General features: G+C 32.3%; 2 protein-coding genes across 6 annotated transcripts; both read left to right on the forward strand.

Moving 5' to 3' along the window:
* Positions 1–10169: 10169 nt before the first annotated feature.
* On the forward strand, positions 10170–13927 carry NUDT9 (nudix hydrolase homolog 9). Of its 4 annotated transcripts, none has more exons than XM_088809387.1 (10): positions 10170–10362; positions 10472–10640; positions 10747–10821; positions 10897–10953; positions 11191–11273; positions 11483–11541; positions 11967–12115; positions 12254–12397; positions 12994–13152; positions 13658–13927. In XM_088809387.1, the coding sequence occupies exons 2-10, from the start codon at positions 10557–10559 to the stop codon at positions 13751–13753; spliced, it is 906 nt and encodes a 301-aa protein (XP_088665513.1). In that variant the 5' UTR covers positions 10170–10362; positions 10472–10556; the 3' UTR covers positions 13754–13927. The 4 variants fall into 4 exon arrangements, with proteins under 4 accessions (XP_088665513.1, XP_088665514.1, XP_017983978.2 ...); XM_088809388.1 differs by having other exon boundaries at positions 10513–10640; XM_018128489.2 differs by having other exon boundaries at positions 10519–10640.
* Positions 13928–20729: 6802 nt separating this feature from the next.
* On the forward strand, positions 20730–24541 carry LOC18590772 (ankyrin repeat-containing protein At5g02620). 2 transcript variants are annotated; one of them, XM_018128239.2, is made up of 4 exons: positions 20730–21196; positions 21362–22048; positions 22141–22553; positions 23575–24541. In XM_018128239.2, the coding sequence occupies exons 2-4, from the start codon at positions 21706–21708 to the stop codon at positions 24451–24453; spliced, it is 1635 nt and encodes a 544-aa protein (XP_017983728.2). In that variant the 5' UTR covers positions 20730–21196; positions 21362–21705; the 3' UTR covers positions 24454–24541. The 2 variants fall into 2 exon arrangements, with proteins under 2 accessions (XP_017983728.2, XP_007016552.3); XM_007016490.3 differs by having other exon boundaries at positions 21456–22048.
* Positions 24542–26207: the final 1666 nt, after the last annotated feature.

Consider the following 26207-nt stretch of genomic DNA (forward strand, 5'->3'; position numbering starts at 1 on the left):
GTGCATGGATTTATTATATTTAGTAAGAGTTTTCTCTTACTCATACACATGCTCAAGTTCTACTGTTTTTTCTTGCTTCTTTTTGATTTGTTTCCAACCTTTAGCATTTAAGATCATACACTGAGAAGAGGGTCCATAATGGATGATAATCCCCAACATGTATACCAGATGTCCTGATTTCAAGTAATTGAAGTGAAAGTTTTATCTTTCATTTTAAAAAATTGTTTATTAAAATTCTCGTTAGTAAAATTTATTAAAAATTAAAATAAATATGTAAAAGTATACTCTTTTAACAAGTGAATTATTTATGAGACATTGAAATATATAATTAACACCCAAAGGTGCACAGAAATTGGTCAAGTAAACCTCAACTCAAGCTTTTATTAGTTAGAAGGGATTAGTGCCAGCAGGCAATGGCTATCTGATTTAGAAATGATCTTAATTATATTCTGTACGACTGTGTTGCATTTAATGAAGCTTTTATAGGTCGAAATGTGAAGAATATTTACAGTTGGACTTAGAATAGAAAGAGTTAGCTGGAAGTTATATTTATACTTGGTTTGTCATCCACAAATTGTCAAATTAATTGAGGCTTTCCTGTTTTTGCTTTCTGAGTACTTCATCAATGATAATTCATATCTTTGTTGAAATTTAAGTGAAATTCATGAAAGGTGTTTGGTCAAAAAGAAAAATTAATGAAAAGTGACTACTGACTTCCTACTGTTATTTGAGTTATTTGACCTATGGTCATGTATCAATTAAGGAAGAATTGAAGAGACGTATAAAATTGTAAGGAATTCTGCATTGTAACATTTAACTCCATGGTACATATATTAACTATCTTCCCATACGTCCCTGACAGCAAATGCCAGCCAGCCCTAAATTCTTAATGATAGCAATGAATCATTGGTCTCTAGTTAGCAAGTCACAGTGGTCCATGAACTACCTTTTACACTTAAAACACACCATGAATTGGTCAATTCAGCCAGCCTAGGCTCCATTTCTGCACTGCATTGGCCAGGACAAAAAGGCCTTCATGGGTGCATTTCTTGTCACCACCACTCCCATTTTCAACTGGACAGGTAGTTAATCCTCTTTCTCTTTAATTCTATCCAAGAAAGAGAGATGAAGTTATGGAGAATTTAATGGCCTTTGCCTTTCTTGTGATTGCTACTGTGAACAAATACATTTCCTCTGACAGACAGCATGAAATAAAATATGAAAAAACAAAGGGAAAAAGAAACCATTATTATTTTCACTTGGAAATAAAAACGCTAGAAAAAGATTGTTAATTATTGTCTCCCCTCTAATTCAAGTCCAATGATATACTTACCTGTGTTCTCCTAAGTGATCACAAGGGAGATTGGCAAAAATTTCCTTGACAACAGAGAAATTTGTTATCACAAAGAGACTAAACATGACGGATAGGAAACAAGATCAGAAATGTCATGATCCCAAGTACACAAAACCCAGGCCCCTAAAGAAGGTCTATTTAGTAAAGCAAATTCAGATGACAAAGGTGGACCATTGGGTATGAAAAGAATTAAATAAATGGCACTACCATCATAAACCACCTCACGTCCACCCCCCAACAAACATGTACCGCTGATTAAATAAGAGTTGGCCTGTTTATATAGTTTCATTGAATATGTACTTTCTAGTACAAGATAAAAGATTCAATTTTGTTTTTATTGAATTAAAACATATAAGACTACAAGAATTACTATGTAATTGGGTTGTTTTACTTTAATTTTTCATATACAGGGTATTTCTCATTTCCAATTTGGTTATTCATTCATGTGTGCTTTAATAACACGTTTGGTTCACGGAATAGATAGAAATAAAATTGAATAACTATTACGTGAGAATAGAATGAGGTGAGAATAGAATAAAATAGGTATTACGTAATTTAGTATAATGAATGGAATAAAGCAAGAATAATTATTATGATTTATTGCAGTGTTTGATTGGTAACTATAATTTTGAAATAAGAAAGGAATAGAAAATAAAAAGATAAAAATACCCTTAATTATATATATGATTATTTTATTTTTATTTTATTTTTAAATATTAATATTTTATTTATAATCTAATCATTAATATTAAAAAATACTAATATTTTATTCATAATTAAATGTTATTATGATTATTTATTTTTAAACATTAATAATGTATAATTTATTTAAAAATATTAAAAATTGATAGTTTAAATATTAATATTTTATTTATACTTTAATCATTAATATTAAATGTTATTATCATTATTTATTTTTATTTCAATTTATTTTTTAAATATTAATAATTTATATTTTATTTATAATATTAATAATTTATCATTTAAATATTAATATTTTATTTATAATTTAAATTTTATTGTGATTATTTATTTTTATTTATTTTTATATTTTAAATATTAATAATTTATATTTTTTAAATATTAATAATTGATTATTTAAGTATTAATATCTTATTTATAATTTAATCATTAATATTATAAAATACTACTATTTTATCTATAATTTAAATGTTATTATGATTATTTGTTTTTATTTTATTTTTAAAATATTAATAATTTATAATTGATTTAAAATATTAATATTTGGTAATTTAATTTATAATTTAAATATTATTATGATTAAAATATTAATACTTTTAATTAATTTTTAAATTTAAAATATTTTATAATATATAATTAATAACTTAACCTTTTTATTATAATAAGATTTATTTTTCTCAATTTGCATTTTTCATTTTTTGATTTAAATTTCACTTAATAATTTAAAAATTAATATTTTAAAATATTAATTTTTATTTATAATTTAAATATATCATTATTAAAATATGAAAATATTAATAATTTTTTAAGTTTAATTAAAAATATTAATTTTATAAGTTTAAGTTTGTAATTTTAAAAACAAATAAGGACATTTAAGTCCAAAACATTTGAATTTTATTCCCATGGTTGTGGAATAGCTAATATCATGGGGGAAGATGATATTAGCTATTCCAAGCTTTTACCCAATTTTAAAGAATAGCCATTCCTTTTGGAATGGCTATTCCTTCCCCACATGCAAACCAAACAAGGGGATAAAATTTTGTAAGGAATAAAGAGGGAATGACTTAGCTATTCCCCCAACCAAACGTGACCTAAATGTTTTAGGTGATCTTTTCAATGTTTACCTCCTTTATTACGAAACTTAGCTTGGAGTTCACGTAAATTGGTCATGGTTTAATGTTACAAGATCATTACCTTCTCTCAAAAAATTAATTTGATGGACACTTATATGTCCAGAATCTTTTTGTTTATCCGATGTGAGATTGCATAACATTCTCTCTTATTTGAATTCTGGATGCCTTCATCACAAATTAGATCACCTTGCCTACTCCACTCGAGTGCTTAGCCTGATATTGGAATCGAGTTCGGGCTAGCTTTAATACTACTTTATTACGGAATTAAGAAATGCAATGTTCACTTTTATAGATTTAGACTCCTATCTTATCTTTTTGAGAAATTTTGTAACATGTACATAAAAATAATCATTACTAGTATTTTCTTAGAAAAGTAGTCGGTAAGCACATGAATATATAAACAAATGATAAACCATGACAAGTAATTGCCACGTTTCACAATTTAGATTAATTTTCTTTCAGCCATTGACTTACAAGAAAAGGTAATTATACTACTTGTACTTGGCATTATCGGGTGTTTTTTTTATTCCCAATCATGAAAATAGCATTTGTCTATGAGAAGATAAGCTTTTAAAGTTCAATCATTTTCCCAAAGCGTAAAGGTCAATTTTGCATGATTTAGTCAAATTGTGAAAGCCTGGGGGGAAGTATTTACTATTGGTATATACCCTTGAGTCAATTGGATTGGTCAATGAATATATATTATCATTTAATGCATATTTAATCGCATAACTACATGTGATAGAAGTTTTTTTTCATATTAATGCAATAATAAGGAGTTATTAAGTACTAATTAGATGAAGTCCATGGAATATAAAAGCCTTACAAAAGAATTGCAAAGTTATTATAATTATAAAATCACTATGCATCAAAGCCATGTTTTTAAAATTATTCCTGGTTATTGTATTGTCAAGATAGGGCATTGACAATACTCAAAGATTAGTATATGTTAAATCTCCTTACTTGGAAAGTAAACAATCAATCTCATAGATTGAAGTATATGAGATACTTGAGGATAACATGTGGGTGCTTGTTAAAGATCAAGTTCAGTGCACATGACCTGCTATAAGAACTCCATTTGATATTTACTCAAGTGTCTATAGAATATGTTATCATGTAATAGTCGTACAACTAATCCTCGGACTTAAGACACCATGTCATCTTATATGTAAAATGATATACTTTGATTTTACCTTTACGGGTCTGGAAGAAACCAAATGCCTAAACAAGGTGTTTTTAGGTATGTCATGAAGCACACGAAGGTGGATGAGTGATCAAGAGATGACTCATCACTCCAAGTGATATGAGGGGATGTGTCTCTATTGTTCTTAATTCTTGATTAACTTGTATAAATGCTTTGGCAAAAGCATGATGAATTTAAGAAAAGTTAGTTTCCTAAATTCATAAGGTTAGTCATGAATTATGAGAACTAATATGGAATGTTATAAGTAGACACTGAGTTATGCTTTATGACATATCTAGGATATTTGATGAAAGAATCATATTGCACTAATAGGTTTATCATTGAAGGGTTTTGTCAAATTCTTTAATTAACTCTCTAACATTTGGTTGGTCATGATGTATTGCTAAATGCCGCTCATGATTTATAAATATAAATTAATTATCAAATTGATATTTGATTAGGATTTATATTTATTGCCAACATGTTAAAAGCCTAATAAATTACACACATTAAGTGACATAATTGAAATTAAATAAGGATAATCAATTAAGTTGTACTTAATTAGAATAGACCAAAATAAAGTGGGAAGTTAATTAGGTTCACAAGGACCTAATTGAATTAAAATACAACTGTTGTATCTAGGGTTACAACTTAGTTTGACTATATAAATATGTTATGTTAGCAAACTAAAACTCGAAGCCTTTAGCTACTTTTTAGCTGTTTCATAAAAATAAGAAAAAGAAAAATAGTTTTCTTTGTCTAACAGAAACAAGATTCGGCAAGAATTTTTTATCTTTTTGTTTTAGAAACAAACTTATTGGTACAAATAAAATTCTACCTTTAAGAAGGTCTTATTCGGTCGCTATGTGAATTACTGTTAGAGGCTAAACACTTGAATGACTGAAGATTTGACAAATTCTAAAGGTAAAGAAGTAAAGATTTCGATTGTAGGATTTTAGACTATTTTATTCTTTTTTTAGGTTACTTGCTTCATCACAAGCGTTTTTTGATTTAATTGGTTCTTGATTACTATATTTTAGAGTAAGGTATGTAATACTTAAACTTATAAATATTAATAATTAATTTGAAAATTACATGAAAAACATAAACATTAATTTTATAGAATTCAGCTATTTCATTGATTAAATGTTAGTTTATTTTTTCGTTACATTTGTCGTAACGTGCTAGTCCGGGAACTCGACCGATAGACGTCGGTTAAAATAAAATGGTTTAGGAGTCGCCACCAATCATCTTTTATCTAGATGCGATTGGACACTTATTAACCCGATTCTAATCAACGAAGTCTTAAATTAATTTTAAATTCGTCGAAAGAACGAGAATTGATCCACGTTTTTTAAAGATGGGTTCGGGAGTGCGGTTACGCACGGAGAAGGGTTATCACCTCCGTGGCGCCCGTTCCACGAACGGTACCATTTAATCTTAAGTTATTTTATTATAGCCTACTTTTGATTTAATCCCTGCTTATTAACTAATTTTTTAATAAACTGACTGCCTGAGTCTTTTATTTGGTTTTACGTATGCACATGATGTAAGCGTAAAATGATGTCATGGCTTGTTTATTTTAAATAATGGGGTCGGTAATCTTTTATTAGAAAATCATTCGAAAACCATCCCAACGCTTTGGTGAAGTCTCGAAATTTTTCTCACCTAGAGATATCCCAAAAAGAACTCGTCTCTACAAGCTCCTCGGGGAAATCCTGTCATCGAAACTCCTGCACCATTTGCAAGATAACTGTGGCATGCTGTGACAGGATAAAATAATGATGTCTACATGCAGGGGTTTATTGACTTAGATGGTTCATAATTCATCCAATTATGTGTTTAATAATTTATCACCTTATTCATATATTTATTTTGTCATTTTTTTATGGATTATATATTTATTTTATTTTTTTGTTTTCTATTTAAATCCATATCCTTTAATTAACGTTGTTGATTAATATTTTACTTGATTATATAACTTATCAAATAAACAATTAATTAATTTTTTTAAACGATTAAATTAACTTTATTTAGTAATATTTATTTAAGCTAATTAACTAATTTAAGTTTGGATGCAACATTATGCAAATTTATTTTTTTTAACAATGACTATTTGACTTAATGGGTATTGGAGTTTAGAATTCAGATTTATCCCGACGCTTCGGTGAAAATCCGTCTCAAACTTCGCACTAAAAAAAAAATCCACTTAAAAGAGGCAACTCTTTGCCTTTCTTATGTGGAATTTCTTAAACAATTATATCATTTTTCTTATAATTTTTTTATATTTGTATCATGTCATTTTTTTGTTTATATATATATATATATATTATGTTTACAAGTATCTAAATATGAATATTTCTTTCTTTTTTTTTTTTATTCCTCTCATTTGCTTACTATCATTACTATTTTTAACATAAACTAAACCTATGATTAGTTTTCTTACTATTTATTTTATTTATTTTATGTATATATATATATATATATATATATATATGTTCTTCTAAACTATGTATCTTTACTATTTTTTTTATTATGACTATCATTGTTTTTTATTTTTTTGTTATTTTGATTTCCTAACATTAAATAAAGCATTCATATTATATATATATATGTATATATATATATATATATATATATATATGTATAACTTTTCTTAATATGGTTTAAATTACAACAATAAAAGCGAAAATACATTTTTATTTAACAAAAATAGGCTAGACACAAAATCAATTAAAACCAGAGAGGAAGGTTACTTTTCTAGGCTCAGATTAGCCCAATTCAATAACCCACAGAAGGCCCAAAACTGCTATGCCGGATCTGCTTCTTGAGATCCACAAGGCTGAGCTCAAAACGCACCATTTTGTGTATTTGTTTGACAGCTTTTAATCCACCAAAACATCGTCGTTTTGATCCTAAACCTAAGTATTTAAACCTTCCTTTTCCCTTCTCTTCTCATTTTCTACCTTTTTTTTCTCTCTCTAGCCACACCCTCTCTACCTTCTCTATAGCTTCAAGCCACGACCCCCCCTTCGCCGTTGGCCTTCACTCTCCCTTCCTTTACCACAGATCGGGCCTCTCCCTGCCGTTGGTGCCGCTCGGATCTGCTTCTTGACCTCTTTCCTTTCGTCGACGACAAGCCCAAACCCCTTTTTCCTAATCGACGACGAAACCAGCTCCCCTCCTCTTAAGCGGTGGCAGCCCCAAACTTAAACACCCCATCGACGGGACAAAACCCCCTCCAAAATCGGCCACAACCACCCAAACTCCTCTTCCTTAAATACCTTAACCAAAAAATACACTAAAATCACCGTCTAGCCCCTTTTATTTTATATATTTTTTGTATTTAAATGTTTTTGTTGTTGATTGTGGTTAAGGTAGTTGGCTTCTAGATCTTAGGATTTTTTTTTATTTTTGGTTGTTGGATCTGTGTTTTTTGGAGTATTTTCTCTCTGTTTCTTTTTTGAAACTTTTTTGAATCTCGGTTTTCTTGCCATCCTCTCCCCGGATCGGTTTGAAACCTCTCCCTTTTAAGAATTGAATTGTCCAAAAATTTGGACAATCTAAAGGTGAAATCATGCTCTTTTGAGCATGATTTCACAAGGCTCTGGCAAACAGGAAGGGTCGGTAGCCGGAGGTGACCACTCTTCCCCAAATTCGGTTACCTTTCAGGGGCATTAATGCCCTGTAATGATGAACTGGAAGAGCGGCTGAGCACACCCTCAGTCCCTTCCTGTTTATTCATCATCATTTTTTTTTATTTTTATTTTTTATTATTTTTATCTATTTTTATTTTTTTTATTTTAAAGCTTTTTATTTATTTTATTTATTTTTTTTAAAGTAGGTGTCTATAACATTATATTTTTAATTTTTTGATTATTTTCATATTAGAGCATAAAATCAGATCCCAACATTTACAGACAAAATTAGCTTACTAACAACTGCCAACCGTTGCAGCATTTCACATTATCAGATATCTGTCACGAAAGTCACTTCATATATAGTCAAGTACCTTGCATATTTCTCTTTAACCAAAACAATCTTTTACTGTAAACCAGATAGACCCTTGGCTTACAAGACCACCCTAATTTTTGGAAATGTCAAAATAAAAAGAAAGAAAAAACTATAGCAGTCATTTTGTCTCACTACGTTACATCCTCACGTGAAGTTGTGCGAATTATGGCTGCTCAATTAGTTGAATGCAATAATAGTCTCCACCAAATATTTTGGAGGATTTCGCCTTAATCAACTTAAAATTAATGGCGGCATACAAGTGGTCAAGTTCTTCTTATGCTATAAAAGGAACATGGATTTGGACAAGGGGTTGTTTGATCTTTCTTTCCCTTATGTGCAATCTTGGTTCTTAAGCTAAACAAAAATAGTTGTTTCATTTTTTCTTTTTGGTTCGCCATAGATGTTGACAAATCTGCTCCAAATTAAATTGAAGAGTGTGTTTCAAGCCCAAGCTAACTTTGCTGAAATCAGTGAGTTGTCGTGTTATTTTAGCTTGCAGCTGATACCAGAGCTAAGCTTGGATGCTGGTTAAAAGTTGCTGATGATGAGCCTTTTACAAATGAATTCCCTTTGCTGGTTTTGGGGTTCAACCCTTTTAGTTTGATCTTCAATGGTGTTACCCTGTTAAAATACTTGATTGTAGAGATTCACAAGGAAAATGCTTCACTGTTAAGATATTGTAGTTTGAAATCTTGAAAGAATCTATCAAACAACATTTCTTTTTTGTAAAATTTAATGTTCAGTAAATGTTAGGACGCTTGAAACGGATAGGCATAACATATTCATATCAAAGGTAAAATATCTTAATTTTTTTATCATAATTATACGAGAGTCTATTAGTATTTAAAATAGATAGTTTTTTAATTTTTAGTTACAATCAAAATAGACAGTTCATCTCAAAAAATATCCTTCACGAGATGCATAAATCTTGCTGTTAGTCAATCGTTAATATTTTTTATTGTTTGATGACATAGTAATATTTTTAAGATAATTTTACCCTTCATTAATTTTAAAAATTATTATTATATAAATTATAATTTTTCATTTTAAAAATTCTCTCTTATTAAAAAAATTCTCTCCTGGTCGACCCTCCCACGATCGAATCTAGCCAAGGAGCGTCAAATGTGGTCAGATCGAGGGAACGCCAATCTGGTGCTCTCATGAGGAGATTTGGCTGGATTTAGCTATCTGGTGCTCTCATGAGGAGATTTGGCTAGATCTAGCATTCCATAGCTAGATTCGTTCACGTCGATCGGTTTGAGAAAAAAGAAAAGGGTAGAGATAAAAAAGTATTTTAGATATTTTATATTTAAGTATTAACGCCGATTACAAGTTTGATATAGATTGTTCATTTTGAATATTACTAGATCCGTGTATAATTATAATTAAAAATTAAAAATATCAATATATGTTACCCTAGTATGAATGTCGTTGAACAAACTTAACCATCTATAGAATTAGCTTCCGAGTAACTCCGAGCCTTACTCAAGCTCACATGTTTTTGGGTAATTTTCAGGTTCAAAATTGAAATTTATGTTACATGGAAGTATTTGCCAAGAGGCAGGAGGAGCTCAGCTGCACCTCAAATTTGTTGGAGCAGATCCAACTTTTGTTTTTTGGGCACTTAGCCCACCATATTGGGCAACAGAAAAGAGGTATTGAAGAAAGGTCCTGGTCACTCTAACCCAAGTTTTGATAGCAAGGAAGGCCCATTTTAAGCACAGTTTGTCGTCCCCATAAATTTCATTATCATTTTCATAAAAGCATCATAATTATGAGCTTTGATTACAAATTAAATTGATGGCTAATGACATTAGGTTGATGGGATTTGATTGAGATTACCATTTCCATGGATCCCATGCCATGGGAATTGGATCAATCAAGTAACCATAATAAAAAGAACAAGAAAACGTGCCTAGGTTGTCAAATTATTCTCTTCAGGCAAGTATCTGATCGCTGACAGGATCAAAATCTGGGTATAATTACATTTGCTTTGCACCTTTGAAACCTGAATTGAAATTCATGTTGTCTTTTTACTTTCGAAGATTTCTTAGGATTAAACGAAAAAAAATAACAATAATAAAGTTGTTTACTTGTCAAATTTTTCCTTGAAAACTTTCATCGAGCACTAGGCGCCGAAGTCGTGAACTTTCCATTAAAATTTCTCAAAATGGAGAAGGAAGCGATTGATGGGTGTTCTTCTCTTGCTTACAAGCTTTTATTCTCATGCCCTTTTGGTCTTTCTCCACCACAGGTTTTAACTTCTTTGCTTTCCTTCTCTTTTGGTCTTTAGAGTTCATTTTCTTTCACCAAATTATAAATATTCATTGTGATTTCGTTTGTTGGTTTGGTGGATGAAGCTGTCAGTGGTTTTCGACGAATCATACGACAGAACTCCTCATTCAGACATAAGTTTGGAGAACTCCATTTCTGAGGTAAACTTCAAATTATTTAAGTTTTTGATAGTCAAGTTCTTTTTTTTCTCTAATGTTCTTCTCTTTTTTCCTTAGATATGGGATCTGAGGGTTCAGAAAAATGCATCTTTATTCAATGGCAAGAAATTTAGGGTATGTTTTGACCCTGCTTACCTCTTATGCTTTAAACTTTTAGCTCTCAGGGCACTCTATTTCATTAATTGAGATGCAGGGAAAGAAAATTTGATACAATTGCTGTAATACGATAATTTCAAAAAAAAAAAAAGTCTGTAATACTATCATGCCTGAACATTCATGAAGTTATTTCGTTTTGATAAATTTTCTTTTGAATTAGCATTCATTATTGTTGGCATTTTGATAATTTTACAGTATGGAGGATATAGTCAGAAGAGTGGAGATGGATCAAACCAAGAATCATACGTATGCCTTCACCTTGGGTTGACAGATTATAGGTCTCTCCTTCACTCTATTTGTTTATGAGTGCATTTAGTTTTTCATGCTGCATATGCTCTAACTTCACTATCGTTTCGATTTTGTAATGTCTGTATCCACCCATTTTGGTAAAGCATGACATCCATTGCTAAAGCATTTACTTGTATCATATCTTATTGATGGGTCTTCTTATATAAATAATGATTCAGTACCCTTTACTTTATACCAGAACTTTCGTGGGAACAAACTTGAATCCTTCGTGGGAAAAATTCTTGGTTGCATCAGAAGGTATCTCAATACGAATTTACAATATTCACTGAAGATGAGCTTCTTCCTCCTTGTTCTTCTTGTTATAGCAGTTAACACAAATTGATATAGCATGCAAACCCACAAATTTGTCTCTATTTGTGAAGTCCTAAATCTTCACAAAATAATCAGCTAACAACCTAAATTATGATAGAAATGAAACTGTTCAGTATTTTCCAATTTTTAGTAAAGACAGTCTCCAAGAAATCAATTCCCCAGTAAAAGGCATCAATTAATACATTTTATTAATTTCTTGGTGCTGAGTGTTACTTTTTTATTAAAACTACGTAATACTTTGTGTAGCTAAGTTTTAACTTTGATGTTACAAACACAGCTGCAAACTTTTTGGTTGTTTAATTGTACATGCGGTTCCATATCTCTTGACCAGTAGCTTTACTATTCTGCAGATGACTCAACACGGTGTCAACACACCTCAAGCCCTCTAGGTAATGGTGCAATTGTGGAGACATCTGACAAGAAAATAGTAGTGCTGCAAAGAAGTAACAATGTTGGTGAATTTCCTGGGCATTTTGTTTTCCCAGGAGGCCACCCTGAGGTAATAAATATCAAATGGAAAATAATACATTTGCACACTTTTTGATAGCAAGGTCCTGTTATTCTTTTGCAGACAAATTAATAATACCATGCTCATCCGCATTCATTGGTGTATTTGTACTTTTCTTTGGTCTGACAGCCTCAAGAAGTTGGCATAGAAACCCATGAATACGGTAAGGACTCAAAAGATTCTGAGCTTGTTAATAAAAGGGTTGCCCAAGAGATGTTTGATAGCATTATTCGTGAAGTTGTTGAGGAAATTGGAGTACCAACTACATCCCTAGTAAGTGACAGTTAGTTTGTCGTTGGTGCTGCTTCTTTTAATCCATTGTTATGAAGTTATGGTTAATTTTAACTGTCAAAATATTGGGAATAGAGCTCTGCTAGTCATTTTATTTATGAAGGACACAATTTGAAGAAAATAATATTTAGACCTTACAACTGTTTAAGTCTGAAATTCATAGTAGATGAGGTTGAATATCTAGTCCTTGACACAAGACCCTTCGAGGAAAAGATATACACTTCGCCCAAGTAGGCTGTCATTGTTGTAGCTTTATTTTGTCAACAATAATTGCATTTTTCCATCAAAATCTGTGCCCAAAAAAAAAACCGAAGAAGACCCTATCATGATTCATCTTGAGACAGTTGAAAAACAACTTTGTTATAACTTTGTTATTTTCTTTTAGCTGTCATCTCAGTTTCTATATTGAGTTAATAGCTTTTTTTCTGTTCAATGAAACCATATTGCTGGCCTTAGTTGCCTTCATGGTTTCTAATGCAGTATGTTTCCCTTGATTGATTTTCTTAATGTTCATGCGTAATTTCATCCTCTCCTTGAAAAATATTTGATATTGGCTTTAATATTTTTTCTTCTTGCAGTCAGATCCACTTTTTATTGGCATATCTCGCAGGGTTTTGAATGTTAGACCAGCTATCTTTTTCTTTATTAAATGTAGTCTTCAATCAAAAGAAATTCAGCAGCTGTATTCTAATGCTCAAGATGGCTATGAATCCACTCAACTTTATACAGTCTCAATGGTCAGTCCTCCTCTTGTTTTCTTCTTTTGAAATGTTAGAATTTGATTCATTTTTGCAGAAATTGCTGGGTTTTATTTATTTATTTTTTAAACTACTAGTCAAAATCTTGTCAATATTTTGGTGGTGGCCATGGTGGCTCATTTTTTCGGTGTTGTGGTTCAATAGTGCTCTTGTGATGTCAATTTTGTAGCAAAACCTTTGGTAGTGGCCGTGGCATAGCATGCACTGGTTGAAAGTGAAGGAGGGGTCGATTTTAAAGTGTGGTAGGGCTTAAAGTTGACTGGAGTGTTTCTTACCCTCTACGCCCTTTTCACCTGCTGGGGACTATGCTGTAGAGTAAAAACCTTTCTTTTCAAAAGTTGAATGGACAGTTTTAAAAGCTGAGTCTTCGAGGATTGAGTCAAATATCCCAACTAAGAGCTTTGTATTGTACTACTCAGAGTTAATAAATTTATATTCTTTTTATCTTTTAAACATGTTATTGCATTTTGTTTCTGATAATCAGATTGAACTAGAGCGTATGGCATTAAAAATGCCTGGCTGCCATCAAGGTGGATTTGCTCTCTATAAGCTGATGGTTGGAGCCTCGATGAATATCTGATGATGGTTCATAGCTTACTGGTCTATTCAAGATTTCACCAATCCATTTTCAGAAGCTCTCAGATTTAAATTTATTACTTCAGTTTGTGATCTTTGTATCTAGAAACATTCCTTTCATAATATGGTTGCAAAAGGACAAAGTCATGCTCGAATGTATCACTCTATTTTTTTTTTTTTTTTTGAAATGCAGAATTCATTCATAAAGTAACAAAGCTACATCCAAAAGGAGGAGAAAACCTCCAGGAAAAGCTGCACAATTACAAAATATCAATTCTGCAGCAACAAGACCAACCCCTGCCTTCCCCAGAAAAACAGCATATACATCCCCCATCAAACAAAAAGAGGTTAGCAAACCTCAATCAAACAGGCAGAGGTGATTTTGTCAAACACAAAAACCAGATCCACCCACGGAACCAAAATTCGTACTAAGAATCAGCAAAAGAAAAGAATCTATGCTGAACTCACAAGTCAAGGTTTTCTTGTGCTGAACACACAAGAAAATAAAGGATCTTATTTATCATAGAATCTGTGCACTTAGCCAAGGCTCTCCGAATGTATCACTCTATTTCCGTCTTAAGTTTGCTATTTAATGTGGAAGCAACATTAAATTCATAAAAATTTTGGTGAAGCAATAATATCATTTTAGTTTTATCAATTCACACTATGGTAAATTCATTTCAAACTACTGCTTTCAAGGGATTTCCAACCTAGTTGTATGCAGTCTGGTGTCTGTTACAAATTATGGACATTCAATAGATGCTATATATGTAGGAATCAGAATAAACAAGATAGTTTTCCTTGGATCCATCTGAAAGTAGAAAACCAAAGGAATTACTTATTACCCCTATTGAGGAAAGTTTCTTCTGCTGGATTGCAAAATTTCTTGAATCTGACTTGCGTTGTTCTGGAAACGGACTTCCCAGCTTTTCTCGAAGAAGTATCAGGGTAATTCAGGCATCTTGCCTTTTGACAAACATTGTCTATCTCCAACAAGTTAACATGATCAACTTTCTTTGGACCAGAAACTCACTCTAGAAGAGTGTGCTTGGGCAGGATGGCCTCAGTCAAGAGTGGGACCATCTATATTGGACCATAGCTTTCTACTTTATGTGTTGAAATTAGATTGGATTAAAGAATTCTGTCATAACTCAAGAGTTATGTTTGAATTGTGTTCTTATTTTGGGTTTGCTTAGTTAGTTAGTAGGTGTCTGAAGTTTGATAAATTTTCTCACCATTTAAATAAATAAATGTAATTGTCTTCACATATGCAGCTTGAGAGGAAATGATAGCTAAGAACTTAACAGTTTTGTCATTGAATTTGAGATGGTTTGTACAATAGGAAGTCATCATCAGCTACTTGAGCAGTTTAAAGCGTTCATTGTAATCAAACTTGTGTCTTCCATTCATGGCGGGACCCATGAAAATTTAGCTTCCAACCACCGAAAGAAAGCTGCCCCACTTGCCGATGAAAAGTAAGAAAGTTTCCAACCCTGCTGATCAAAGTCAAAAGTTCTCTTCTTAAGATTTGGTCAGTGAGAAGTACAGCAAAGGAGTATCTTATCACTACCATAGTTCTGTTTTAACATGTCTAGCTACCTTATCATGTATCTATAGTTTGTGGCTACATAAAATCAGTGAAAATTTACACATTATTCTGAAGAATTCTTGTGCCTGATCATGTTCAGATGTTTCCTTTACATTCCTGATCAAGTTCTTTTGTTCTTTTACTGAGAACAGAGCTTCTGATGTAAAAGATTCCTTATTATCTTGTTGTTCCAGGCTTGTTTTTTGACTGATGTAGTCCCCATTCTTACCGACCGTGTTGAGGGGATCTCCCCACTGCATTTGATAAATGCCATTGGTTGCATAATTGATTACTCTGCCCCCCAAAAAGGTTATAATTTTCCAGTACAAAACTTCTCTTCTCGTTTTGATGGACCAAGGCGTCAGCACCCAACATTCCAAGACTATATCTGCTGCTTGGGAGCTGTTTAGACAGATTGACCTCTTCTGTAGTTCATTGAAAAAGAAATAAACATGAAATATTCATCCTTTATTTCTCTCTCCAAGCCACAGCCATGAACCATTTGTTACCTCTTTCCTAGTAGGACCCCTCCAAGTCAAAAAAATCAATCTTTCGACTTTATCCGATGTCTCCAATTCAATAATACAAAACTTCCATATTGCACTGTTTTAACCATTAAAATAGATTTTTTTTATTGAAGTGGTGATAACAATATTTTCATGTCAATTAAATTGAATGTCAATTTTAAAATCTTAACATGATATCAGAATAGACGTTGTTCCTATTCATTGACTTTTTTATAATTTATGTCAAATGAAAAGTTTATAATTCATTTTTTACCTAAAAATTCAACACCTTTATTAGCTCTCTTTCCTCTACATATTGATCATGCCGATGACAAAACCTATTTTTATCTGGAGAGTCAAAGGTCAACAAAAGCCTGGTTATTCTCTAAAAGCAATATGTTCATAGTTTTTAAATATGCGTATATCAGTCTATCTGCCTCTGGTGTAAGAAAAGAATGACAACAACATTATATATGCAGTGATTTAAGCAAAAGACACCCACATGACATAAACCATGTCTGGAAACAGCACGTGCGTTGGTGGCGCTGACTGGCTGATTCCCATTTGTCCTGGAGCCAAACCCAATTTGCTTTCAATTTAACCATGTGAAGGGAGAACTGCAGGGGTGGCCTGGTTTTGGACTATACCATGGATGCTTGCCCTCCATGTGAGATTTAAACCATACTTTACTCAATCTGCTTTTAAGCATAAAACCCCAAAAAAGCCTTTGAGGGTAAACAAATCTCCTCAGATTTTTTTTAAGCAATCAGTGAAGGCCTTTTTTGATTCCTTCAATGTGAAGTAGTTGCTTTTCCCCCCCTGTAATTTGATTGTAATGCTGCTGCCCTTTCCTTTTTGATGCCTCATCTCTTGCACCTTTTGCTGCTTTCAGATGTGTATATTTGTTTAATGGTTTATGGAGATTGCATAGCAATTGTAGGGTGAAAGTTAAACAAGGGATGGCCGTTTCTTTGAACATACAATAACCCATGAAATTAAGCAATTGGTGCAATCTCTCTTTTTTTTTCTTTGAAAAATAGTCCCCTGATAATGGATCATAAATGTATAACTTTTCAAACGTGTAAAATGATTTTTTGCAATTCAATATCTCTTTTTTTCTTTGAAAATTAGTAATAATTTATTATTGTTATTATTGATCTTGAAAAAGAATCTCTTAATCGAAATTAAACAAATCTATATAATACTGTGTACTACAATACATTCAGTGATTGATGGTAAAAAAAAAAAAATTTAAAAACTCTTTAAATAGAGATTTTACAAATTGACGTAAAAAAATTTATTTCATGGATTTCCCTGTTGATAATTTTAAATTAAACTTGAATTAGATGTGTTTAGAAAACAACAAAGTGATTTTGTTTTTGAAAAGTTTGATGAGATTATAAAGAATTATATCCTAAGTGTAAATTTATATTTTTTGAACCACTTTTAATTAGAATAAAGATGGACGATAATCCATGGAGTGGTGAAGTCGAAGACGAGAACCTCCTTCCTTGATGGCCACAAACTCTTCCAGGCTACTCGTACTAGGTCCAGCATGACCTATTGATAGCCCCTTTAAAACTTGTTTATTCGTTTCTTGTAATGTTCCGTTCACATTAATGTAGCTTGACCTTTCACTTTGCTCTATGGTTTTCTCAACTTGGATCATTGCACCCAATCTACTGTGTCTCGACGCCACCCTGCGTGATCCATGCTACCACCAAATAAAACACCATATTCATATAATAATATTGCATGATAATGACATAAACCTGATCGCCTTAGGACAAAAAATTGACTTTATCATCTTCGTAATTGAAATAAAAAGTTCTTGAATTTGTCACGTAAATAATATCAACGAGTTTCATCCATTAAAGTAAATGACAAAATTAAACAATCATAAACACAACAACTATCTAATCACAATGTGTAATATATTTGACTATGTGATTTAACCTATGTCACAATACCATTTTACATGATAATGCATTTTACCTAATGCATTTTCACTAACATGAATATTCAATTATATTAATTAATATCTCCTATTATGATATTTTTCTGTCGTGCGTGTGTGTGTGTTATGAGCAGGGAGAGTGCTTAGAGATAGTAATGGTATTGTAATAAGTCTGTTTTTTGATGATGAATAAGATCATAAATACGAAGTCATGGATTTTATAAAAAATTTGGGCTGATATTGACAAATTATAACAAATAACCGATGAAGTAAATTTACAAAAAAATTAATTACTTTGCGGACACATTTACAAAAATGAAAATGAATCGACTTAACATGTTCGATGAGTCTTGGTGATCGAATATATGCGGCAAGAATTATTTTGTTCTTTGCTAAAATCAAGGCAAAAAACAATTCTGGAATCTGAAATTAAGGCAAGTCCTGTTCGTTTTTGGTCGTTTGTTTGGTACATATATACATATGGTTAGAATTAGAATATCTCGTTATCTGTTAATTGGATAGTCCCATTATGGTCTGTGCCAGTATTTGTCGGGCATTAACGCGTGTGGCGCGTGGGTGTTCCCGTGAATAATTTTCGAAATGGATTTAATTTGGGAATTTGGGGAATTTTGTTTACCATTGGTGTGGTCACCACTCACCAAAGTTGGCGTTTCGGGGAGTCAGTCCAAAACTGCACTCGCCTGTTCTACCGCGTGGAGCCCACGTAAGGACCCATCGGCTTTTTTTGGGGAGCTTGGTCAGCTTTGTGTCATTCCTAATCTTCACATCTGCAATCATTGTGACACTTTGGATTACTAAATGTATTTAGTAATCTAATTGACTAATGATTAAGCTCCCGTCATTTCTTTCTATTTTTTGCTTTGAATTAGTCTATTTTTTCCACATGAAAAATCAATTTAATAATATTTTCGTCTCAAATTTTCTACATATTTATTTTCTCAAGAAGGTTTTTTTTATAGTTTTTGTTAAAAAACATATTTTTCATGCAATTAATAATTTCAAATAAAAATCACGTTAACCCATCATGAAATAATTTCAAATAAGAAATTAAAATTGATCCTAATAACTAATTAATAGTAAAAAATATTGAGATTATATCAAAAACTAAAAAAGATATTAACTATTATAATTAGTCAAAAAAGGATTTTACCAATAAAAAAAAATTTAATTTATTTAATTTTTATATTGACATAATATGTTAATTTAAATATGTAAAGATATCTAGATGCTGTTGGTGTACTAATGAAGTCTTGCCTTTTTGAAAATCCTATGTGCCTAACTTCTATCCCTTTTCTCTCCCCGTGGAAAATATAAGCAATTATGGGAAAAGCTAGCTCACCACCCTCTCTTCATTTTGCAGCAATATTGTTGCAAGATTTATAAGAAAAAAAAAGCCCTTATTTTGAAGCAATATGCAAGTATGGGTATTATGACTTTGATTAGTAATCATTAACTAGTATTCTTTCAATAAAATAAGCTACGTGTTTAAAATTATTTTCTCGTGTCATTTTATACAAAAAAAATAACGATATTATCATAAAAAAATGGCATTTTTAATCGAGAATTTGAAAAAAAAAAAAAAGAAAAGAGAGAAGAAACTTTGTCTAGAGTCTTGTCCTTTATGTAATCGTTTTCCATATAAATAAAGACTTCATTTTGGACCAAGATATAAACCACCGTATTATTCGAATTAAAATCAAAATTGTGTTTTTTTTATAGAATATTTAATTTGAAGCAAAAGTAAAAGCAAAAGCATAAATCACATGTTTGAGTTTAACAGAAACATAAATCACATGTTTGAGTTTAACATTTAAGTAAATAGTACAGAGTAAAAATATTTATCATGAATTAATTTATCGAGTTTTTATATTGTAAAAACAAGTTTTTGATCTACTCGAGAAAAGTTTTTGTATCGTTTAGAAGATGGGACCGACGTAATATTAAGGATCAATCATAAACTTTATTGGAACATTGCATGTAGCTATGAATGTGATTTTTGGGGTACATCTTAGTATTGGATTTCACCTTTTCTTTTTTGTCCGAAAATCTTCGTAATGGTCAGCCGATGATTATTGTAGCTGTGACCCACTATCTAAAATTCATGGTGCTTTGGCCACCATTAAAAAAATAAATAAATTTCATTTTCTAGCATTATTGATTCTAATAAATTTATGCAAGTGGAAAAAACAGTCTGTTGTTAATGGTTAAACCCACGTTGGCTGGAGCGCGTGATTTTCACCCACAACGGGCTATTTTGCATTTAATTCACCTACCATTGGATAAAACAATTTGACTTTTTCCTACTTGCTTGCTTTGGTGTGTAATTTATGGTAAAAAGGGCTTTTACGTTGTTGAGTTTTATTTATTATTTTACATCAAAATTTTTTATTTTTTTCTAAATATATATGATCATAGTAAGAATAAATGGTGTAAAAAAAGTGTCTTTCAAACACCTTATGTGCAATTAAAAAGTCTATGTAAATAAGATGGAATTTATGATAAATTACATAAAATTTTGAATTTAATGTAACTTTATCTTTTTATATAATACATTGATTTTGACCTTAAAAATAAAACATATTTAATCCATAATGCTTTTATCAATTGAGTTCATTTTGATATATTTTCGTTAAACTTTTATTTTAAAAAAGATTATCTTAACAGAGTATGTAGTATTTAGATTTATAAAATTTTTTAAAGTCTCTTATTATAACTAAATCTTTTGAAATGCTTGAGCTGAGGTTATAAAAGAATATATAAAGATAATTCGATGGAGTTTTTTTTTTACAATTTATAGAAAAAATAGCAAATATAGAAAGAGTTTAAATAGGAAAAAGAGTCATTCCAGTAACTCTGGACACTAACAAGTGGCATTACATTCAAACGGCAAGAGAGGCGCGTGGGGTTCTGTTAATTCAGTTGGCCATAAGCCTACATCGCTCTGGTTTTGCCCTCCTTTAGTTGCGTTTTTTTCCTTAAAAGTTTTTCGATTCTCAACAGAAAAAAGGGTGAAAAAAGAAGAAGAAGAAGAAGCATTATTTTTTTTCCGTAACATTGTATCATTATCACCTTTACAAAAGTCTTTCTTTGATTGGTTAGATTAGGCTTGTTTATAGTTTCTGGGTTCTGTTTATAGATTCGCATAAGGTTGTAAATACATGGGCTTTTTATGTTTATAGAGCCGAAACATTCTTTTCTTGTTCTTCTTCTTCTTCTTCAAACAAGAAGAGAAAGGTCATAGAAAGCTTTGTTGGTTTTTTTTATTTGGTATTTTGATCATCTCAGATATTCAATTGAAAACTGTTTCCTGGATTATATGGGTGGCTTTGCTTTTTGATAGAGAAGAGCAATAGCAGCTTCTTCCTTTAAACTCAGGTAAATATGATCATGCTTTTGTGTTCCTCCATTTTCTTGTTCTTAATTCAATTTTATGTTTTTTTTTTTAAATATGGAAGATGAACAGATTACAGAAGGGTACACAAAGTTCATGTTTTGTTTGTTTTTGGTTTTTGGGGCCTTTTTTTTTTTTTTTTGGTTCAGATTGGTTGGTACAGCTGTGATCTTATGTGTTCATTGATAAAAAGGTCGGTTTATGCTTTAAGGAAGCTGAAGGGTGGATTTTCATTGTGAACAGGCATATTATTTGGGATGCAGGAGACTGCGGAACCACACATTGGAGGAAGGAATCAGGCTCCAAATTCTTGGGGATCATTGAGATCAAGAATGATTTAAGAATCTCATTTTGATTAGTTGCTTTAGATGAATAATGGTTTTAGTGGATGACATATGCAAATTTTGATCCGGGTTTTTGGTGGGAGATGAAGAAAAGGTTTTCCAATTTATAATTAAAATTAGGCAAAAGGAGAGTTTTGCTTTAGATAACAATGGAGGCACCAGCAACCGAGCAGCCGAGTGTTCCTGCTCGACGGAAAAAGATGACCAAACAGTTAACAGGAAAACGAGAAGATACGCCTCTACATTCTGCTGCAAGAGCTGGAAATCTTGCTGTGGTGACAGAAATCCTTACAGGTACACCGGAGGATGAACTGAAGGAGCTGTTACCTAAACAGAACCAATCTGGTGAAACTGCCCTTTATGTTGCCGCGGAATATGGTTATGTTGATTTGGTTAAGGAGATGATTAACTATTATGATCTTGCTGATGCTGGGATCAAAGCTAGAAATGGTTTTGATGCATTCCACATTGCTGCTAAACAAGGAGATTTAGGTATGTTTTTGATTCATGAATTTTTTATGTTTTTCTTATTAAGAAAGTTATTTTGGAGGTGAATATGAGGTTTTAGTCTGGCCTTGTTGCAGATATATTGGCAGTGCTACTGGCAGTTCATCCAGAATTGGCTATGACTGTTGATTTATCTAACACCACGGCTCTGCACACGGCTGCAACACAAGGCCATATAGGGATTGTGAATTTTTTATTGGAGGCAGGTAGTAGCCTAGCTACAATAGCAAGGAGTAATGGTAAAACAGCATTACATTCTGCAGCAAGAAATGGGCATGTGGAGGTTGTGAAGGCACTTTTGGCTAGTGAACCTGGGATTGCATCAAGGACTGATAAGAAGGGGCAGACTGCACTTCATATGGCAGTGAAGGGGCAGAATGTTGAGGTGGTGGAGGAATTGATCAGAGTAGATCCTTCATTAACGATAAACATGGTTGATACCAAGGGAAACACATCCTTGCATATAGCCACCCGGAAGGGTAGAGCTCAGGTAAATCAGCCTTTTAGCCTTTATCAATCAGTGTAGCCAGTTATGTTTGCTCTGCAACTGGGTCACTGTTTCACCTAGAATTTGGACTTCTGGTTGATTGCTGTTGAAGCCAGGCATAGCTAATTAGCTACTCTATAGTTTAATTTTGGGTTTCTATGGAACCAGTTATATTCATTCTCTGTCTTGCTCATCTCCCATTGTCAGAATTTAAGTTTCAATTAGATTCACAGTTTAGTCTTAAGCAGTAGTCCTTATTCAGTTTATATGCAGTTCATAAAATCATTTGTTTGCAGTAATTGACATATAAATAAACTGAAAGGACCAATTATTGGTAAGAAGCAGAGCTAGAATTGATAAGGGCAAGTTGTTTGAAATCTTCAAACAAAATCCCCTTATTGCTGAACAGGGCATTCTGTTTAATAGTAATTAAATTCTCTGGCTGCTGACTAGATGGCTTATCCTGTGTGTTTGAGATTAACAATTCTGAATTCTGATACCTGAATGATTGTACACCGGGGATTAGCATCTTCCCTCTAATAGAATAATTTCAATTATTGTCTTTATTATTTATTATTATTAAGAAAAAATGCTTCTGATTATTTGTTCTGCCCCTGCTGGTTGACTTCTTAACAAAAGCCTCAAGTATCTCACAATTTGCCCAAAATTTAATTAAACTAGTGGATTAATATGTTGGAAAGCTCAAAACTAGTTGTAATTTTCAACTGCTTGGGGGGGGTTGAGATCTTGACAATAGCTGAATCTGTGATGAACCAGTTATGAGGCGTGGAATGCTCAATGCAACTCTTTAGCAACAACGGTAAAATGTCTGGTCCTCCATGAATTGTAGTAGAGGGTTATCTGAAACTCCTTTGACTAAAGTTGCATTTACCCCCCAATAAACTCATGAGAGAGCAACTTTAATGGAGCAATTTCAGAAGATTTTTCATCATTACTTCTTCAGTTTATGGAGTCAAATAAATGGAATAAGGCAAGAAGCTAATGTAATCTTTTCCTTGTGCAGATTGTTAAGTTGCTGCTTGGATACAAAGAAACCGACACAAAAGCTGTTAACAGAAGCGGTGAAACTGCTATCGACACTGCCGAGAAAACTGGGCACCCTGAAATCGCAACCATTCTGCAGCAGCATGGGGTTCAAAGTGCTCGAACCATCAAACCTGCAGCACCAAATCCAGCACGTGAGTTAAAACAAACTGTGAGTGATATAAAGCATGAGGTGCACTATCAACTAGAGCACACCCGCCAAACCAGAAAGCGTGTGCAAGGCATTGCCAAGAGACTCAACAAAATGCATGCTGAAGGTCTTAACAATGCAATAAACTCCACCACTGTTGTTGCAGTCCTAATTGCCACAGTTGCCTTTGCTGCCATTTTCACTGTCCCTGGCCAATATGTAGATGACCCAAATGACATTCCTCCGGGTCATTCCCTCGGGGAAGCTAATATAGCTCCAAATCCTGCCTTCATAATTTTCTTCATCTTTGATTCCATTGCCCTCTTCATTTCTCTGGCTGTTGTGGTGGTTCAGACTTCAGTTGTAGTCATTGAGAGCAAGGCAAAGAAGCAGATGATGGCAATCATCAACAAGTTAATGTGGTTGGCTTGTGTGCTTATTTCAGTGGCATTCTTAGCCTTGTCATTTGTTGTAGTAGGCACAGAGGAAAGATGGCTTGCAATCGGGGTGACAATCATAGGAACAAGTATAATGGCCACAACGTTGGGCACCATGTGTTATTGGGTGATTAGGCATCGGATCGAGGCTTCAAACATGAGAAGTATACGAAGATCATCACTGGGTAGCAGGTCACGCTCCTGGTCATTGTCTGTGATGTCAGATTCTGAGATTCTAAACAATGAGTTTAAGAAAATGTACGCAATTTAATAAAGATCACTCACGCCAGATCCTTTTTTTCCAAGCATATGGCGTTACGGATCCTTTTTTACTAAATGTATATTTCAAGTTGATCATAGTCTTCTTTCCATTCTCAATGCTCTCAAAGGCAAATTAATGTATGACTGAGCAACTGCTGAGGGCAATACCTTCGGCCTCAGAGGCCAACGGCCATGGTTGAATATATGTGGTTCTAATTTCTATATCTTTCAAAGCCACCTGGAAATTTTGTAAGCATTTGCAGCAAATGGGAAGAATCTGATAACATGGTGGCAAATGCAGCCAAATCATACTGATAACATGGAGGCAAATGCAGCCAAATCACACCAGAGAAACTCTACTGTATAGCCATCAATTGGAACATAATATCATATAGCTAATAAATTCTAGATTACCCAGGCAAATTTAGCATTGCAGCCTGGAGGACTAAAAGTAAAGATGGTTCTCTCCTTTTTTTTCTCTTGTTTTCTTTATCCCTTTTGAGATGCAGTTGAAATCAAACTGATCTGTCAAGAATATGCAGACGGAAGCATAGTGATGAGAAAGACTACAATTGGACCCCATTCAATGAACAAAAAGAGTATTTTGCCTGAAAAGACTTTCCCTACTGACTGAAAATGAATAGATTGCAAAAAGATCCGGACACTGGCCTTCCACTAGAAATCGCAAGAAAATGTGGACAAATTTGATTATGGGAAGCTACTAGATTGGTTGATGACTTGGGGATGGGCCATTCAAATGGAAAGTTCAGATCATAAGGATAAATTTTGACAACTCAAATCAAATCAAATCAACAAAGAATAGAGCAAAAGGGACAAGGCTTGAAAGATTATGCATGGGATGCCTACAAAGAGGAATACAAAAATGGACATGGCTGCTTTTTTTGCTTTGGCTGAATGCTGAAGCCTAGAATTTTGGCAAATATGCATGGGGGGAAACAGGCCAAACATGAGTGGACTTTCTAACCATTTATGAGTGGAACCCATTGTGCATTTAGCATTGGTAAAACTTGTTGGATTGTTGGGTGGCTTTTTCTCCCTATACACAATGATTAAATCATATTTTGCTTAGATTATTTTATAAACATATTTAAAAATTAAAATAATAAAAAATAAAGTTACAAACATACTATTTTTATTTTTTTATTTTTACATAAAGAATATTGTGTTGAATCAAATTCTTGTATTTTTATTTTAGGTCAAATAAACCTTAATGAATAATAATAAATTAATTGTCATTAATCAAAATATTACCTGTCAATTTAGACTCATGTGAGATTGACATGACATTAACGTGAAGGGAAAAAATATTATATGACCATATCATTATACCACATTAGTATATCACGTTCAATATGCCATATCAACACTATATAACATAAAATGACAAATAACATTTTGATTAATAATAATTAATCAACTATTAATTATAAAGATTTATTTAGTTAAAAATAAAAGTATAATAGTTTGATTAAACGTAATAAAAGAACAAGAGATTATTTGAATTTTTTTAAATAATTCATGAGAGTTTTTTTAAGTATTATGCATTATTTTTACTTGATACCAAAATAATAAAAAAATTTGTATAAACTCATTTTTTTAAAAAAAAAATAAAAAGGTTAAAATGGGCCTCCAGAGTCGAGACTGGTTCAGATCAGGGGGGCCCAATAAGTTTCACTTAGGCTTTCTTTAAGGCCCAAAAAGCTTCCGTAGGAAACCCGTTCCTAAAATCAGCTTCAGACTTTC

The sequence above is a fragment of the Theobroma cacao genome, chromosome 9, assembly GCF_053813885.1.
Source record: "Theobroma cacao isolate CCN51 chromosome 9, ASM5381388v1, whole genome shotgun sequence".
In the NCBI taxonomy this organism is placed as follows: Eukaryota; Viridiplantae; Streptophyta; class Magnoliopsida; order Malvales; family Malvaceae; genus Theobroma; species Theobroma cacao.

Coding starts and splice junctions, on each gene's coding strand:
- NUDT9 (XM_088809387.1), top strand. CDS start 10,557: ATGGAGAAGGAAGCGATTGATGGGTGTTCTTCTCTTGCTTACAAGCTT. Junction 10,954..11,190: donor TCAATGGCAAGAAATTTAGG/GTATGTTTTGAC, acceptor ATAATTTTACAG/TATGGAGGATATAGTCAGAA. Junction 12,116..12,253: donor TCCCAGGAGGCCACCCTGAG/GTAATAAATATC, acceptor TTGGTCTGACAG/CCTCAAGAAGTTGGCATAGA.
- LOC18590772 (XM_018128239.2), top strand. CDS start 21,706: ATGGAGGCACCAGCAACCGAGCAGCCGAGTGTTCCTGCTCGACGGAAA. Junction 22,049..22,140: donor TGCTAAACAAGGAGATTTAG/GTATGTTTTTGA, acceptor GCCTTGTTGCAG/ATATATTGGCAGTGCTACTG. Junction 22,554..23,574: donor CCCGGAAGGGTAGAGCTCAG/GTAAATCAGCCT, acceptor TTCCTTGTGCAG/ATTGTTAAGTTGCTGCTTGG.